The 16383-nt window shown below is 40.8% G+C and overlaps 1 protein-coding gene across 5 annotated transcripts in view; it reads left to right on the top strand.

Moving 5' to 3' along the window:
• Positions 1–14814, top strand: part of ZMYND11 (zinc finger MYND-type containing 11) — a 145916-nt gene extending 131102 nt beyond the window's left edge. For all 5 annotated transcript variants that reach the window (XM_077491131.1, XM_077491130.1, XM_077491129.1 and 2 more), the window contains 4 exons: positions 3883–3951; positions 4930–5208; positions 7308–7493; positions 9378–14814. In XM_077491131.1, coding sequence (XP_077347257.1) covers positions 3883–3951; positions 4930–5208; positions 7308–7493; positions 9378–9500 — 657 coding nt within the window. In that variant the 3' untranslated portion in view covers positions 9501–14814. The remainder of the gene's footprint in view (positions 1–3882; positions 3952–4929; positions 5209–7307; positions 7494–9377) is intronic.
• The last annotated feature ends 1569 nt before the right edge of the window (positions 14815–16383 follow it).

Below are 16383 nucleotides of genomic sequence, written 5' to 3'. Positions count from 1 at the left end.
GTTTCCGTGCCTCCATCATCCGCAGCACGCTCCCCTGTGTCTGTCTCCTCTGTCCTCCACCCCCCCCCCCCCTCTACCTAGCACCTATTTACAGTGCCGGTCCATCACCCTCATTCTGCAGAAATAACATATATAGTGGTATACTATCCGTTCTGTATCTGTCAGAATCCATGAATCGGACCGAGACAGGAGTACAATTAAATCACACTTGTTTATTAAATAAAAAGGTAAATAGAAAAAGCGTAGTCAAAGCATAGCCAGAGTCCAGTAACCAGATTGAGTAGTCAGCCAGGCCAGAGTTCAATAACCAGATCGGGTAATCAGCCAAGCCAGAAGTCAGGGATCCAAGTAGAGCAACAGCAAGCAGGATAAGGAGCCAGAAGGGATGTCAGCAAGCCAGTCTTTAAACAGAACCGCAGGAGATGGTTTCTTGTGATGTGACCAAGGCGAAGGCAGAGGTGAAGTGAGCTGGACAGCTTTAAGTAGGCTGGTCAGACGCGCATGATCAGGAACAGCTGGTAACTGTGGAGAGAGATGAGAGCTGGCAATTAGCCGACAGCTGAGCAGCCAGCCCAGAGAAGGAAGGGCTAAGCCAGCCCTGACAGTATCTTAATACAGTCGTCGTATTACACAGAGGGAGCACTGTATTAAGCTACAGAACAGATTATGTAAATTTGTTAAAGTGGGTTAACCTCCCTGGCGGTATGATTAGTTCTGTTTTAGGTGCTGAAAGCGGTACAATTATTTTGCATGGAAATTTGGCGTTTTATATTGTAGTCCTGTAATTCTTAGGAATAACTCTCTTAAATCTGTTCAAACCAGAGTCTATCAGACATCTCGAGTATGATAAAGTTTATAATATAATAAATAATAATAAAAATTATTCAATAATGTAATCAAATCCAAAAACGCAGAAATTTGCTCATTTGCAGAATTGTCACTGTCATTAGATTTAGTGTTTGATGACGAATTTACCCACAAATTGCTATCGCTCAATTCTGCAAGTGATTATAATTTATTATCACTGTTTTCTAGTTAGTCTAAAATCACTTTTGACATAAAGGGACACTTTTTGGTTGCTATGGACAATCTCCAAATTCCAGGCAGAAAAGACAGTATTTATAATATAAAAGTGCATGCAGGGCACTGGACAGACCACTAGGGACAAAGGGGGTGTGTAATTTTTTTATACAGTACTGTAATCTGTAAGATTACAGTACTGTGTGTGTTTTTACTTTTTTGAATTTGGCGTCGATCTCCACTCCCGTGCGCCGTAACGTCGCAGGGAACGGAGCTCGGCGGCATTCGGGCACTGTGTGAATCGAGCAGAGGACAGCTCAATCACACAGCATGGAGGACATCGCTGGATCTAGGGGACAAGGTAAGTAACTTCTCCCTGTGTCCTCCCTGTATCCAGCGATGCGATCCCGAGTCTGGCTCGGGGTTACCGCTTGATGCAGTAGAGTTGTACTGTCCCCTTAGCAGAAAAACATCCTCAAAGCATAATGTTTCCACCTCCATGTTTGACGCTGGGGATGGTGTTCTTGGGTCATAGGTAGCATTCCTCCTCCTCCAAACACAGCAAGTTGAGTTGATGCCAAAGAGCTTGATTTTGGTCTCATCTGACCACAACACATTCACGCAGTTCTCCTCTGAATCATTCAGATGTTCATTAGCAAACCTCAGGCCTATACATGTGCTTACTTGAGCAGGGGGACCTTGCGGGCGCTGCAGGATTTCAGTCCTCCACGGCGTGGTGTGTTACCAATTGTTTTCTTGGTGACTATGGTCCTAGGTGCCTTGAGATCATTGACAAAATTCTCCCGTGTAGTGCTGGGGTGATTCCTCACCGTCCTCATGATTATTCAAACTCCACGAGGTAAGATCTTGCATGGAGCCCCAGACCAAGGGTGAATGACAGTTATTTTGTGTTTCTTTAATTTGTGAATAATCGCACCAACTGTTGTCACCCTCTCACCAAGCTGCTTGGCGATGGTCTTATAGCCTGTTGCAGCTCTGTGCAGGTCTACAATCTTGTCCCGGACATCCTTGCACAGCTCTTTGTTCTTGGCCAGGGGTCTCCAAACTACGACCCTCCAGTTGTTCAGGAACTACAATTCCCATCATGCCTAGTCATGTCTGTGAATATCAGAGTTTTACAATGCCTCATGGGATGTGTAGTTCTGCAACAGCTGGAGGGCCATAGTTTGGAGAACCCTGGTCTTGGCCATGGTTGAGAGATTGGAATCTGATTAAATGATTGCTTTTGTGGACAGGTGTCTTTTATACAGGTAACAAGCTGAGATTCGAAGCACTCTCTTTGAGAGTGCTCCTAATCTCAGCTTGTTACCTGTATAGAAGACACCTGGGAGCCAGATATCTTGCTGATAGGGGATCAAATACTTATTCCATGTGGATAAAATGGAAATCTATTTATAACTCTTGAAATGTGTTTTTCTGGATTTTTTTTTTTTTTTCAAACAAACCCACTATTAAAATTATAGACAAATCATTTCTTTGTCAGTGGGCAAACGTACAAAATCAGCAGGGGATCAAATACTTTATTCCCTTACTGTAACTGCTCCCCCCTCCCCTCTTTTTCACAGCTCTTTTTCACCTCTCCACAAAAGCTTCAGAGCGGTGCAGCTGACACAATGTAGTCTCCACCTATCAGAAGGGTAGCACAGAGCCAAGGAAGAGTTTCAGAGCTCTCAGCTCTGTGCTACATGTCTGATGGGCGGGGACTGAAGCCTCCCAAAGCGACGCAGGAATTCAGGCAATTGCGCGAACCTCCGGGCACTCACCTCTGCCCGGCAGCCTAATTTAGCGGGGTGCATCACAGGGAATAACTGGGGGGGTGGGGAGCTATTGCCCCCCTGTAGCGACGCAACTGGTGTACACACATGGTTTGTCAACAGCAGCCAGTACAGACATGCAGATCTGGGATCTTAAAATCTATTGTAAGGGTGTGCTAGTTTTATATACATTACTTTGGTACCTAGATTGACTCGTGTTATATTTCCATAGTATTATTAGGGCTCTGTATTATTATTTAGTACATTAATTAGAAACCATTGTCATTCATGTCTGTAGGAATGACATTCTGATTTGTATTCTCTACCTTACTGATCTATTCAAAATAGATTGCATGCCTGTCTTGGTGCATTCTGTTGTTCCAAAACCTGGTATACTGGTTATTTTTGCTGAGTTGTATCTCTTTTTTTTACACAAGTGTTTTTTGGGGTTTTTTTTTTGTTTGTTTAAAGAATTAATTAAAATGAATTTGTATATGTCATAGTATAGTGTGCTTGCTGCCTCACCACAGGATATAATCATTTGGATCCTTTATAGCTATGAAAAGCCAGAGACTATGATTCACTGTTATACCGAGCTGATACAGAACGAACAATCTTTCTATTAAAAAAAAAAAAAATGTTCAGACATTGGCTTGCTTATAATGAAATGCTGAGCACACTCTGCAGAGACAAACGGTTTTCCCTTATTAGCTCTCCCTTCTTGCTAGATATGATGACTTTATTCCTGTAAAGGTAATGGATGATGATGTGATTTATGCAAACGTACAGCAGTCTTCAGAAGTGACTGATAACCTGGAGTACACCTGGAGTCCTCACACAACCTCCTCACAGCTTGTTCTAGTTTCCTCCAGACATAAAGGGATAGATTGTCTGGGCAACCAGACAAGTCCATGAATTGTTTCCTCTGGCTCCTCTAATTGAGGCCCAGACGAGTTATAAACAGTATGTGAATGAGATCTGTGCAATTTACAGATTATCTTGTCTCTGCATATATTTTTTTATGTTTGAGATCTGTGCAGTGTTAGCACGATGGCACTATAGCTCTTCCCCTTTATCTTTCCAGCAGAAAGCAGCAACTCAGGAACCGCGGGCCAAGAAAGGACGACGCACTCAAAACGTAGAAGCCAAGAAGGAAGTAAGCGCTTGTTATTTCTTTTCAGTGCTGTCATTAATTTACACCACTATCCTGTCAGATGAATCACCTTTGTTTAATTTTTTAAGCCTCATTCACATCTCCTTGGTTTTATTTCTTTCATTCTAGTAAGCCTCTGCAGTGTTCTGGTATGTTCTGCAAAGCTTATAGACATTAGTGACCTCGTGCTCAACTCCCCTTCTCATAGCCTTTGCTGCTCTGTTCCCACAATACACATGTGCAGTGAATAGAGCAAGCACTGAACGCAGAGGGCTATATGTAATAAGAAGTGTTTGTTCATCTGCTGGGAAAAAAAAGAAGAAAAGACATGTTTATAGGAACAGTAAATGTTTTATGTGGTTTATTATTTTATTATGCACATTAAGTAGCACCAAGTTACCTGCCAAGATGATGATATACTTAAATTGCTCAGTGAAATCCTTTCCTTGTGATTTTTTTTTTTCTCCAATTTCATTAATATTTTGGAAAATTAAAGTTAAAGGGAATACTGGCTGCCCTTAACCACTGTGTCACAAATAGCCCATAATGTGACTTGACCTGATAGCAGGAGACTAAAATACACAGAATAAGTTTAATTAGCGAAATCCCAAATCCTGCTAACAGCTATGGACCTGTTTGGGTTCTTAGTTTGGCAGATTCAAGCAAATGTAGCTTGAGTACACCCATTATTAAATGTTGTTATAGCATAAATATAAAAAAAAATTATTGAAAAGTTACAATGAAACTGTTTAAAAACAAATATATTTTCCCTATAAGTTGTAGCAATCCAGTTTAATTTTTAGAATGTTACAGATGTACACACCACTCCCATGTCTACTAGTATGTATGAAACTGTACGGATAAAAATGCATGTTTTTTTATTTTTTTTATTTCTCTAGATCTTATTTTTGAAATGCATTTAACTGGTAAATTATCAAAAATGTCCCTAAGTGCATCCTTTTTTTTTTTTTTTTTTTGTAGGAGTCAGAACCAGAGCCTGAGACAGAAGCTGTGAGCTCAAGCCAGGAAATCCCCTCCATGCCGCCACCAGCTGAGAAGGTGTCTGTCTATACGCAGACCAAGAAGCAAAGTGCCTCGTCCCCAAGAATGTCACACCGTAGCACACAAACCAATAACGATGGTGGGTGTCAGAACATGTGTCACGACAAGTACAGCAAGATCTTTAATGAGTTCAAGGAGAGGATGAGCACAGACAACAAGAGGGATACTGAAAAAGCCGTGCAAGAAGCCCTAGAAGAGGTCAGAGTATTTCCATGTTCCTCACAATCATCTCAGAAAATGGTTAAAATGATGGGGTGGAACTGCAGAAACATTGCAGAGTTGTAGCTGTTGTATGAGGAGTGCTGAAATGCCCACTGAATGCTAAAACAGTAGCTTTATGCCAAAAACACAAAAATATCTTTTGTGCCTCAAAAGTAGCTTCCTGTACTGCTAATTATACAAAAACGCTAATCATGACAGTCATTTTTAAAGTGGAACTTCACTTACTACAGGAGTCTGCTGATTGTCCTCCAACCCCACCTTTCACCGCCCACAACCTCTTAGGATATGTTACACATCCCAGGAGGCTGCGGGGCCCATTAAAGTGCAGCTTGCGCATTCACAGTGGGGAGCCAGCTCTGAAGCTGCAGGGAAGCACAGCTGGCTTCCCACAGTCAACATGGTGGTGTCAGGGACCCAAAGATGGGCAAATAACTGGCCCAGGTGAAAACAGTGCTGGATGCCTGGGCTGGTAAGTGACTTTTTTATTAAAAGTCAGCAGCTACAGCTAACACTTCAGTCGAACGCCAACACAGGGATCGAAATGCACCCGGTCGCTGCTGAACCAGCCAAATTTCGATCCATCTCTGGCCTGCTTGAGGTGCATTCCTTTTATATTTCCCGTGCATTGAGAAATATTTGTTTAGGGCCTATGATATAGGTGGTGCCTTCCCTGCTGTGTATTGGTATAATGTAGTTGAGGCAATGGATAAGCAAATGTGTTACTTTAAGGGCTCCTTCAGACAGGCGTTTGCACCCATCCTCCTTGCACCTGTGCTCAGGCAACCTATGCAAGCAAATGCAGACGCAGTGAGCCCACAGACTCAGCCACCTGTCAAAATTGGAAATGCATGGACACAAAAACACACACTATGTTCAAATCCATGCACCCAATCCTGCAGGCATGTCAGATTTTGACACGAGGCTGTGTCTGTGCGTCCACATCTCCTTATAGGCTGCCTGTGTGCATCTTTAAGGCAGATGCAGAACATGACAACCCAGCATTCAGGACAGGTGTCAGCACCCATATAAATGAGCCATAAAGCAGTCCTAGTATGTTACTAATTCTTTTGTTTTTTGTTTGTTTAAAATTTGGCAAAGATACAGTGGTTATGAAGTCATAGGCATAAAAGTCACATAACATAGGTTGGTAGTAATACCACTAATATCATCAAGTAGGCGATGAACATGGTATTGTCAAATTAACAACACAAAGATAAGGTTAGAGTAATCCCAGACAAAATGTAGATGTGTCATAGAATAAAGATAAGGCAAGCCAGCCGTAGACAGTGCAAATCTCGGCTGGTTCAGCAGAACTGCCTATGATTTGAACAATGTATGGGCAGGCTGAACGTACCCAAGTTGATTGGTTGATCAACTTGGGTACAACCAGCCTGCTGAATTTTACATGTGATTATCGCATGCAGGAGGGATTCCCCTGTCAACACGGTCTGTGGTTGCAGGAAAGAAATTTGTTCTGTCTATGGCCTGCCTTAGTGGAGTTGAGGGGGGGGTTGGATGTGGAGGGACTGGGGTGGGGGGTGGGGGAGGAAGGGCACGGGCTAAAGAGGGTTCCTTATGACTGCATGCAGCCTGTAGTCTATATAGGTACATCAGAAATATAGTAGTTGATGATCAAAGCTATTTGGCAGGAAGTGCAAGGCCCATGACCCCTGGATTTTATGGAATTTAGGTGTAGTGTTCTGCAGTTTTTCCATTTTTTTTTTTTTTTATTATTTTTTTTTTTATGTATGGCACAGTGTACCCTATTTTTGACCTCTTAAAAGAACAAAGTCACAAAAGCAATGCTAATTTTTTATTGCTGTGAAAACGTAGATCATGAGCACAAATCAATGCTTGGGCATCCCATGTGGTAAATTTCAGAGTACTTGCTTGATTTATGTTGCAATTTTTTTTTTTTTTGCTGTGCTGAGGCCTGTTGGCCCACTGAGTTTCCCTTACCAATCTCAGGGCCCAGGATCCATTCCTACAGCGACAAGTGTAGATGATTCTTTAATCCACTAATATGTTCAGTACTTTTTCTGTTGGCTGATATTCAAATTTTTTTTCCATTATAGCTACGAGCAGAGATGGAGGAGGAGAAGAGACAAGCTGTTAATAAAGCTGTAGCCAATATTCAAGCAGAAATGGACAGGAAGTGCAAGCAGGTAAAAGATAAATGCAAAGAGGAATTCCTGGAAGAAATCAAGAAAATGGCAGCCCAACATAAACCGCTGATTTCACAGACCAAGAAGAAGCAGTGGGTAAGAAACTTAACCCATGGCATAATGGTCCTCAGTAGTTACTTTTTCCCCAGTTAACTAGTCAAATTCTCCTATTAATTTTCCCAATTCTGCATTGGGAAGAGAAGAAGGAGAATCTGTTTGCAGTGGGCAACATAGACGATTATTCGTACAGACATATGCAGCAGTGATCGATCCTTTAAATGCTGTATACCAAGGACAAGGAGGGGGGTGCACATTAAGGTAGCATTGGTGAGGGAAAATTATTCTTCATGAAAATTGGATTGACTTTGTCCACTTGTTTTGCCTTTATGGCGGCTGGGCTGGTGGGAAACACTATTGCTTCTTCAGCTGTTTGGCATGGAGTTTTATATATTAAAAAGTAATAGGAGAAAGATGAGATCACACACTTTTGCTAAAATCATCTTTTTCAATTCAGCTATGGTACCGTTTCTGTGATCAACAATGATTATTATAAGTATAAAACACCTGGGTAGTGGGATGGTCTAGTAAAACTACTGGGAGGATATTTGAAGTAAGCGAACCGTAATGCTCCTGTGTTTACATACTTGTTTGATATGTATGTTGGAACCTCCAGGAACATATCTTTTTCAGTACACGGTCCAAGTCAATTACAAACTCTATTAATTAAGGTACTTTCACTTTAGTGTGCTCCACTTTATTCAGCAGGAGATCAGTGGGCATCTGCTCTGCAGAATCTGAGCAGAAGAGGACGGATGCCACTTTTGTGACGTCATTGCCCGTTTTAGTTCTTGTCCACATTTTAACTGCAGACTGTGGTGGGCCTGTGTTAGATCTATGGGCTGCCATATGTGAAAGGACTTTACATGTAAAAGTTTGTTTACATCAGGTTACCTCTCATCTGTCATGCTTAGGCCTGGAAAATGGAAAAGGACACATTTCTTTTTTCCATATCGGGACAGATTCAGAGGTAAGTAGATGCAGACACAAGGCCGTTTACATCAACCTGCCATTAGACCTACATGGAGACTGATCAGGTCCTCATTAAAAATTGACAGGCAGACTGGACCAGAAAGCCTATGTGAATGGGGCCTTAGGAGACTGTGGATGCTATGCCAAAAAAAGGCAAGCAGAGGGCATAGGATTAGTCCCTAGTATTACCTATAAACTCCCTGATGATCTTTTTCACATTAATGACTTGTCATGCCATGTTGCACACTTGGTCTCTTTGTGGAGGCAACTATCTTGGTAGAAGCTGCAGCTTTTTGCTTCCCCATGTCCAAGTTGTCCCCTCAATGATCTAATTGGGTGGGGTGATATTGAAAAAGTAGCAGGAGAGGTACAAAAATCACAGATAAATATAAAATATTTGAAGCTGGTCCTCTGGTACACTTTTCTTTCCAGCAATGAGAACAGTGAGCAGCTCCGTAGTTACATCACCAAATCTCACTGCACATCTTGTGGGACTAGCAGTGATTGGGCAGCAATGCTTTATATATGGTCTCGCATTGCAAATATACAGCCATGAAGCTAAGAAACGGGTAGATCTTTTCAGGGTACAGCTTAGGCACAATTAACATTTCTGAATGCTCCCTTTAATAGACTAAGGTGTACATATCATGCATTGAGGCTTCCATAGGCCCTTCCTCACTGTTCAATGTTGCCGGCAGCTAGTGAATACCATCTGCCATTGTCTTTCTAGTACAGATCTGGAAACAAACCAGGGATCTGTTCCCCTTACTCTCTAGTTTCTGTGCCTCTGATTTAATAGTGATGGCTTACACCAGTAGATACCCTATAGTGTAACATTTATTTTTTTATGAAAATAAAATTTATATCAATCTGATCTGTTACAGATGTCTAATAAACACGGTAGCACTTGTCTTATTGTGTTTGTGTGTGTTTTGTTTCTTTTTCTGATAGTGCTACAACTGTGAGGAGGAAGCCATGTATCACTGCTGCTGGAACACCTCTTACTGCTCCATTAAATGCCAGCAGGAACATTGGCACGCTGAACACAAGAGGACCTGCCGCAGGAAAAGATGAATCCTCCCTCTGCATCGTCTCTCTGATATTTTTCCTCAAACTCTGCATTTTATCATTTCCAAGACACAGTACTTGCTTACTACCTGCATACCATATCCGAACCAGCTCCTAGTGTGCTCAGTGCTGGACATTATGCTGACTGCACAGCTCCAGTACTGAAGTGCAGAGATACTAGGTCATGACATGTTTTGCACATTCAGTCTTGTGCTTGACCTTTCCTTCCAACCTGTTTGCTACCAGATGATCCTGTATTGCTGTGCTGATCTGTGCAAGGAGCTCTTCTGGGAGCATTCATGGTTGGGCCTTTTTCCTTCCTCTGAGACTAAGGTTACGCTGATTTGAGAATCTGTTCCATGTTCCTTTTGAAACTATTGCTGAGACACACAGTAGTTTTGCTAGACAATTTTTTGCATCTTCAGGTTGAAGGCATTTTAAGTTTTTTTTTTAAAGTTTTAAATATTTTAAAATCATTGTTCTAGTGCTATATCTGCCAGCAGCAGGTTTTAATCTTCCCTGATATAGGCAGAGAGGAAGGCGCGTTCCTGTGCCTCAAGAAGTGATTTTGGCACCATTTTGTTTTCTTGTGCCTAATGGAGCAGCTGTGGACCAGAATTCCCTCTGGAGTGAAAAGAAGTGAGAGTCATTGGTCATAGATCTGTGAATGTGAGAAATAATATAAGGAGGAAATGTACTACCTTTAGCAGGGCCTCACTTCTTTAAACCTGCCGTTCATTTCCTTTTAAAAGGCATTATCGTTTTTAATTATTCTGTATCTGGGGGTTAACGTTTTAGGGAACAGGGTTCACGAGGCAAGCGTAGTTCTTGCACACTTTATTTGTAAAATATATCCCATGTTTGTTCATTACTTATTTTCAATATATAACTTTTATAAAGAAATGGAAATATATTATCCTTTTTTAAATACAGGTAATCCTATCTTAGAACATAGAAATGACGTTACAATTTGCACAGTTCATAGAGATCTATGGAGGCACACTTGGTAGACAATTTAAAGCCAGGAATTACCTTGGATGTTTCTTTGCAGGGTTATTTTTTTGAGATCCCAACTGTGTCATGATCGATTCTCTTTAGTGTATATAATTCAGCTGTTCACACTACTTTTAGGCATTCAGTTCTAATTTTGGATATTTGTCAGGGTACGCTTACATCGAACTAGCCTGTTTTAAATCACAACCCGTAAATTCTGTGGCCTCATAATTCCAAATGCAGAAAGCATGTGTATTTCTTGTACACTCGACTTGTTTAAGTACACAATGTATATGATTACAAGTTAAAAATTTAACACAATGCAGATTTTCAGTATCCTTGCACCACTGCCAGGTTAGCTAGAACAATCATACGCAGGATAACTTAACACCTTCGGAATTATATCTGCCATAGTCGTCATGGAGGATGGTATTTTGTGAGTTGACCAGTGTTTACCCAAGCCAGTGATTTCACTTGGTTGCCTGTGGTGACATTGAGTTAGTGCATTCACAAATGGGTGGATTCTTTTTAGAAATGGAATAGGGAAAAACTAACAGGACAGTGACACAGTAGTGGGGTTGATTTACCAAAACTGGAGAGAGCAAAATCTGGTTAAGCTCTGCATAGAGCCAATCAGCTTCCAGGTTTTATTGTCAAAGCTTAACTGAACAAGCTGAAGTTAGAAGCTGATTGGCTACCATGCACAGGTGCACCAGATTTTGCACTCTCCAGTTTTAGTAAATCTACCCCAAATAGTTCAGCTAAAAAGCTAAGTCCAACTTTTTACAGCAGTGCAGGTCTTTGAGAATGCTGAAAGGCTGCTGGGCATCATATCCAGCCCATTACAAAAGAGTGTAAAAATCTGGCCTGTTTAGAATCTTTGTATAAAGTTATAGCAATAGAAAACCTGCTACCTCCTGAGAATCCTACTTACAGACAAGCTGCCAACATCACAGTTTTGCCACGCTAAAAGCTGTTACAAGTCAGTTCCACACAGCAAGTCAGAAGAACATTGAGGTTCATGCTGCTGTTACTATTGTGATGCATCTTTGTGAAAACATTTGTTCTTTGGACTTGCTGCACAGACCTTTTAAAGATTTCCTTGTATGTATCTCTTGGCAGAAACCTCTGCAGAGCAGCAGTGCACTTCTTTTAACAGCCCAAAAAGCGGTGCAATGTGGCAACCTCTAGTGACCAGTTATAATTCATATTCAACATCTTCAATTTGGCAGACTATAGATTATGCAATCAGGCTGCAGAAAAGAAAATTGCTTGATTCCCCCATCGATACTGTCCGTGTTTATGGGGGAATCCTTCCCGCTGAGTTCTCCTGGGGGGTGGGTGAATAGGGGGGGCACTGGGAGCTGTCCCTGTCGGGAGAACACAATGATTATTGCTAGCAGCAATAATAGGATGCTAAAAATCCAACATGCTGGTTGTACCCAAGTTGATCGACTTTAGTACAATCGGCCTGCACATACATTGATCGAATCTCAGCCAGTCCCTGCTGAACTGGATGAGATTTGATCCATCTATGGCCGGCTAAACTAAAGATGATTTTAATTGGTTGTTATGGGCTCCTGTATTTTGTTCTCTGTTACTGAAAAAGTCAGCAAGTATATGAATATGTTTTTTTTATCTCTTGGTTTTCAGCCCAGTAAATAAATGTAGCATTTCCTGTGCCCCTACATCCACAGTTTGACCAAACTCTTGCATTTACTGCCCTTTGTGTGGTGACAGATGCCTCCTCGCCACATTTAGAAGGGAGGTTTAATTTTGTGTAACCTGTCTGTATTTTACAGTATCAAAACAAGCATTACTCATAGGACTGGATCAATAGATTTAAATTTTTTTTTATTCATTTTACTCTTCCAGATTTCTAAGCTTTTATTTAAGACTATCATTATCCACTTTTATGCTCATTTGTATCCGTAGTTCAAATAGCTTTTACTTGAGAAGTTTTTTTTTTCTATATGGGAATGGGAGTTTTAATGTTCAGAAATTTGGATTTTATACAACAATCTAACTTGCTAGCTATGAGGAGGGACCTAAACTGAGGAAATTTGTAAATATTTATATATAGGTGTTTTGATATTTATTATAGGCTTTAGACAATGGCAGTGGGATACTGTTCTTGGTAACGGAGACATATTTGTAACAGATTTCGAGAGATGATGTGGAGGAAATAAAATAGTCACCACTGTGCCCCTTGCATGGTTCCTTCTGCCTGGGTGGGTGTAGGGTTTCTCCATAGGTTCACCGCAGAGCAGGATATGGCACTGCAAATTGCACCACACACATGAGAAAAGAGGGTATGTAAAGATGGATGTACTGCCACCATACTGATCTCATACCCTGCCCCTTCACATAGACAAATTTAATAAATTTTTTTAACAAACAGTTTTTCGTGAAAAATAGGACATGAGTAGCCCTGAAGGCCATTTAATCAGACTGGAGAACTGCTTGTATTGTCCCCAGTCACTGATCAGATTCAGGCTTTGTTACAAACTGGCAGTTGGACCTTGGGCTTAGCAAACACAAGATGGTTTTGATTAAGTAATATAAAGAATGAAACTCATTATCACCATCTAGTAGAACCATCCACACTATTTAAGAAGCTGAATACACCTCTATAATGTTACTTTATATCGCCATTCTGTCATCCCGGCACCCTTAGCACTGTTTGAAAGTTGTCAGTTCCGAGTAGGGTAATGCTTGCTTTTGCCGATGTAGGTACAGTCCAAGGAACAGTATTTCCTGGCAGACACCAGGCTAATGCAATGCTGTGGGTTGATCAATGAACATGTTTTTAGTCTATTCTCTGGGCACTAACAGCAAGGGCCATCGGCCTCTGCAAAGTGATGTGGCTATGAGGGTATGTGGCTGCTGGGAACAGCTATACAAAGGCAGCTGGGCTGTGCATCGCTACAAGGGGGGTACGTTGGAGACTGGTCACTCAGTGAGCTGTCCATGTGATGAGGAGCAGACATTGTTGTACTTGAAGGTAGGCATTATAACTGTCAAAGTAAATGTTCATATGGGGCGTTAAGGATATTGCTGAGTACCTATACTATGGCTATGATTTTCATTCTGCTTTGCCCAGAATTCATTTTTAAGTCAATCCCATCCTGTAATTGTAGTGTATGTGAATAAACCCTCCGCGTTGTTTAGGCAAAATCTCAATTTCCCTCTGCTAGGTGTTCGGTTTTTGGGGTCTACAGGGAACTCTCCAGTAACTAATGTAAAGGCCTCATAGTCACAGGCATTTTTTATAATGCCATGAAAATGCTAGTCCCTGCCATGTAAATGCTGGTGTAGGGACCTCATATTTAAATCTTTTAGCAACTTTCTTGAGATGTTTCAAGTGCCCTTCATTCTTCTTTTGAAAGTGTTAAATACATGTCTTAAAAGAAATCTGTCAAAAGAGAAATATGTAGGCTTCCATTGCCATTCTCTCCCTATAAAACTACTGTTTGCCTGGCTGTCCTGCTTGACCTTCTGTAGTGCTTTAAATCTCTGTTCTGAAACAAGTATGCAAGCTTGGTGAATTTTCCGATCCGCATACTTTTTGCAGGTCATTGGGGGACACTTTTCAATTCTCTCGCACAGCAAGGAAAGCTTTCAGCAGTGGGATAGACACATTGCCAGTAAAGCATTTTATTGGTTGCTATGGATAACAGCCTGCTCCTGTCTGTCAGTTTTCATATACATATGGTTGACATGAAACTAGCAAAAATTGGTGTGTTTCGTGTCCATGATAAATCTTTTCCCTATTGCATTACTGCAAAAGAACCACTCTGCTATTATAGTGACCTGCAGTACAATCCTGGCAACACAAGTTCTTATTTCCAAGCAACATTATCAATTCAAACCTGTGAAAGAAGATATAGTGTGACAAAACATGTAATATAGAAATCATTCCAGAAAACAATACAATATTGCAATGATCTGCATGACAATAAAGACTTGTGTTCTTTTGGCTTATTTTCCTTCCTGTGTCTTTTGACATGGTTGCACATTGCAGAGTTAAATCGGTGTGAAAACTGAAGTTAACAGTTAAGATTGTGGCCTGGTTTTTGTATATGTTGTAAGTTAAAATGGTAAAAAAAAAAAAAATAACAAAAAAGAAACAGTTTTGAAAGCATTTGTAAAAAACTGAGTTCACTTCTATTTCCTAAACTGTACTAAGATGTTCTGCTTGGCCACTCTGCACATTGTAATTACCCATTGTGGCTGGTCTAGTTCTATGGTGCATTCTGCCATTTTGTAAGCTGCTCTTACTAGCATCGAGTGTTAACATTTGTTAATAAATGTATTTAAAAATTAATTGGTGGTGATGTTCTCATTTGTAGCACACAGTAGCTTTTGACACTTTGGGCTGTGGATTTGGTCTTGAACTTTTGATATCATAGTCTATCAGCAGCAGGTGAAGACTAGTTCTGCCCAAAACTGGTTTCTATGAGTACCACACCTAGCAAAATCCTCCTTGCCCAACTTTATTTAAAAAACCAATGTACACCAAACTGCCATAAATGTATGGCTACTAACGGGTTAAGTGAATGACATTGGTTATCCTTGTTACAATGGGATCTGAAATTCAGTCAGATATATTAGGCAGCAAGTAAACAGGTTGACCCTGAGGTTGATGTGTTGGAAGCAGAAAAAATGAGCATCACAGTTTGTTGTATATGGGGCTGCACAGCTGTAGACTGGTCAGGGTGGTGCCCATGCTTACCGGTGTCCACAGCCAAAAGTGCTTGCAATGGGCATGTGAGCATCAGAACTGAATCACGGAGCAATAGAAGCAGGTGCCCTGGTCTGATGAATCGCGTTTTCTTTTACATTATGTAGGTGGCTGGGCGTACAGGTATATCTGAAAAAATTTGAATATTATCAAAAGGTTAATTTATTTCAGTAATTTAATTCAAAAAGGGAAACTCATGAATTATAAAGATTAATTACATACAGAATGATATATTTCAAGCATTTATTTCTTTTAATGTTGCTTATGGCTTACAGCTAGTGAAAACCCAAGATTCAGTATCTCAGAAAATTAAAACCTTGTGAAAAAGTTCAATATTTTAGGCTCATGGTTTTGCACTCTAATCAGCTAATTAACTCAAAACACGTGTAAGGAGCAGTTGGGCATTTTTTTTTCAGCTGCCCTTGAGCTCTCCTGTTATCTTAACATTACATGTACACAGGGTCATTTATAGTCGTTTCTAGGCAGTTGAGTTTAGAAGCATTTTTTGGAAATCAAAAAAATGCATTCAAGACATATATTCAGAGGCATTTAAAACGCCAAATGCCTTTAAATGCGTGTAAACATGGTAACTCTCATGTAGCCGTTTTTCATTTACAGGTGTTTTTAATTGTTTTAGGGAAAACACTAATAAACACAAACGCTGCATGTAAACGCAGCAAAACTGCCGTTTTTAAATGTCTGTTACTATCTGTCAAATTAAATAATTCAGGAGAGGTTGTAAAATGTCCGTGTGCATGAATCCTAAAGGTTTCCAGAGCCTTTAAATGGTCTTTCAGTCTGGTTCAGTAGGTTACACAATCATGGGGAAGACTGCAGACTTGGCAGTTGTCCAGAAGACAAGAAGTCACAAAAGGTCATTGCTAAAGAAGCTGGCTGTTCAGTGCTGTATCCAAGCATATTAATGGCAAGTTGAATGGAAGCAAAAAGTGTGATAGAAAAAGGTGCACAAGCAACCGGGATAACCTCAACCTTGAGAGGATTGTAAAGCAAAGGCCATTCAAGAATTTGGGGAAGATTCACAAGGAGTGGGCTACGGCTGATGTCAGTGCTTCAAGAACCACCACACACACACTTATCCAGGACATGGGCTGCAACTGACGCATTCCTTGTGTCAAGCCACTCCTGAACCAG

The sequence above is a fragment of the Lithobates pipiens genome, unplaced genomic scaffold, assembly GCF_037356315.1.
Source record: "Lithobates pipiens isolate NorthernLeopardFrog02 unplaced genomic scaffold, aLitPip1_a1.2 Scaffold_19, whole genome shotgun sequence".
Classification (NCBI taxonomy): Eukaryota; Metazoa; Chordata; class Amphibia; order Anura; family Ranidae; genus Lithobates; species Lithobates pipiens.
Note: the sequence above shows the minus strand (reverse complement) of the source record. Positions and strands in the feature narration are given on the sequence as shown.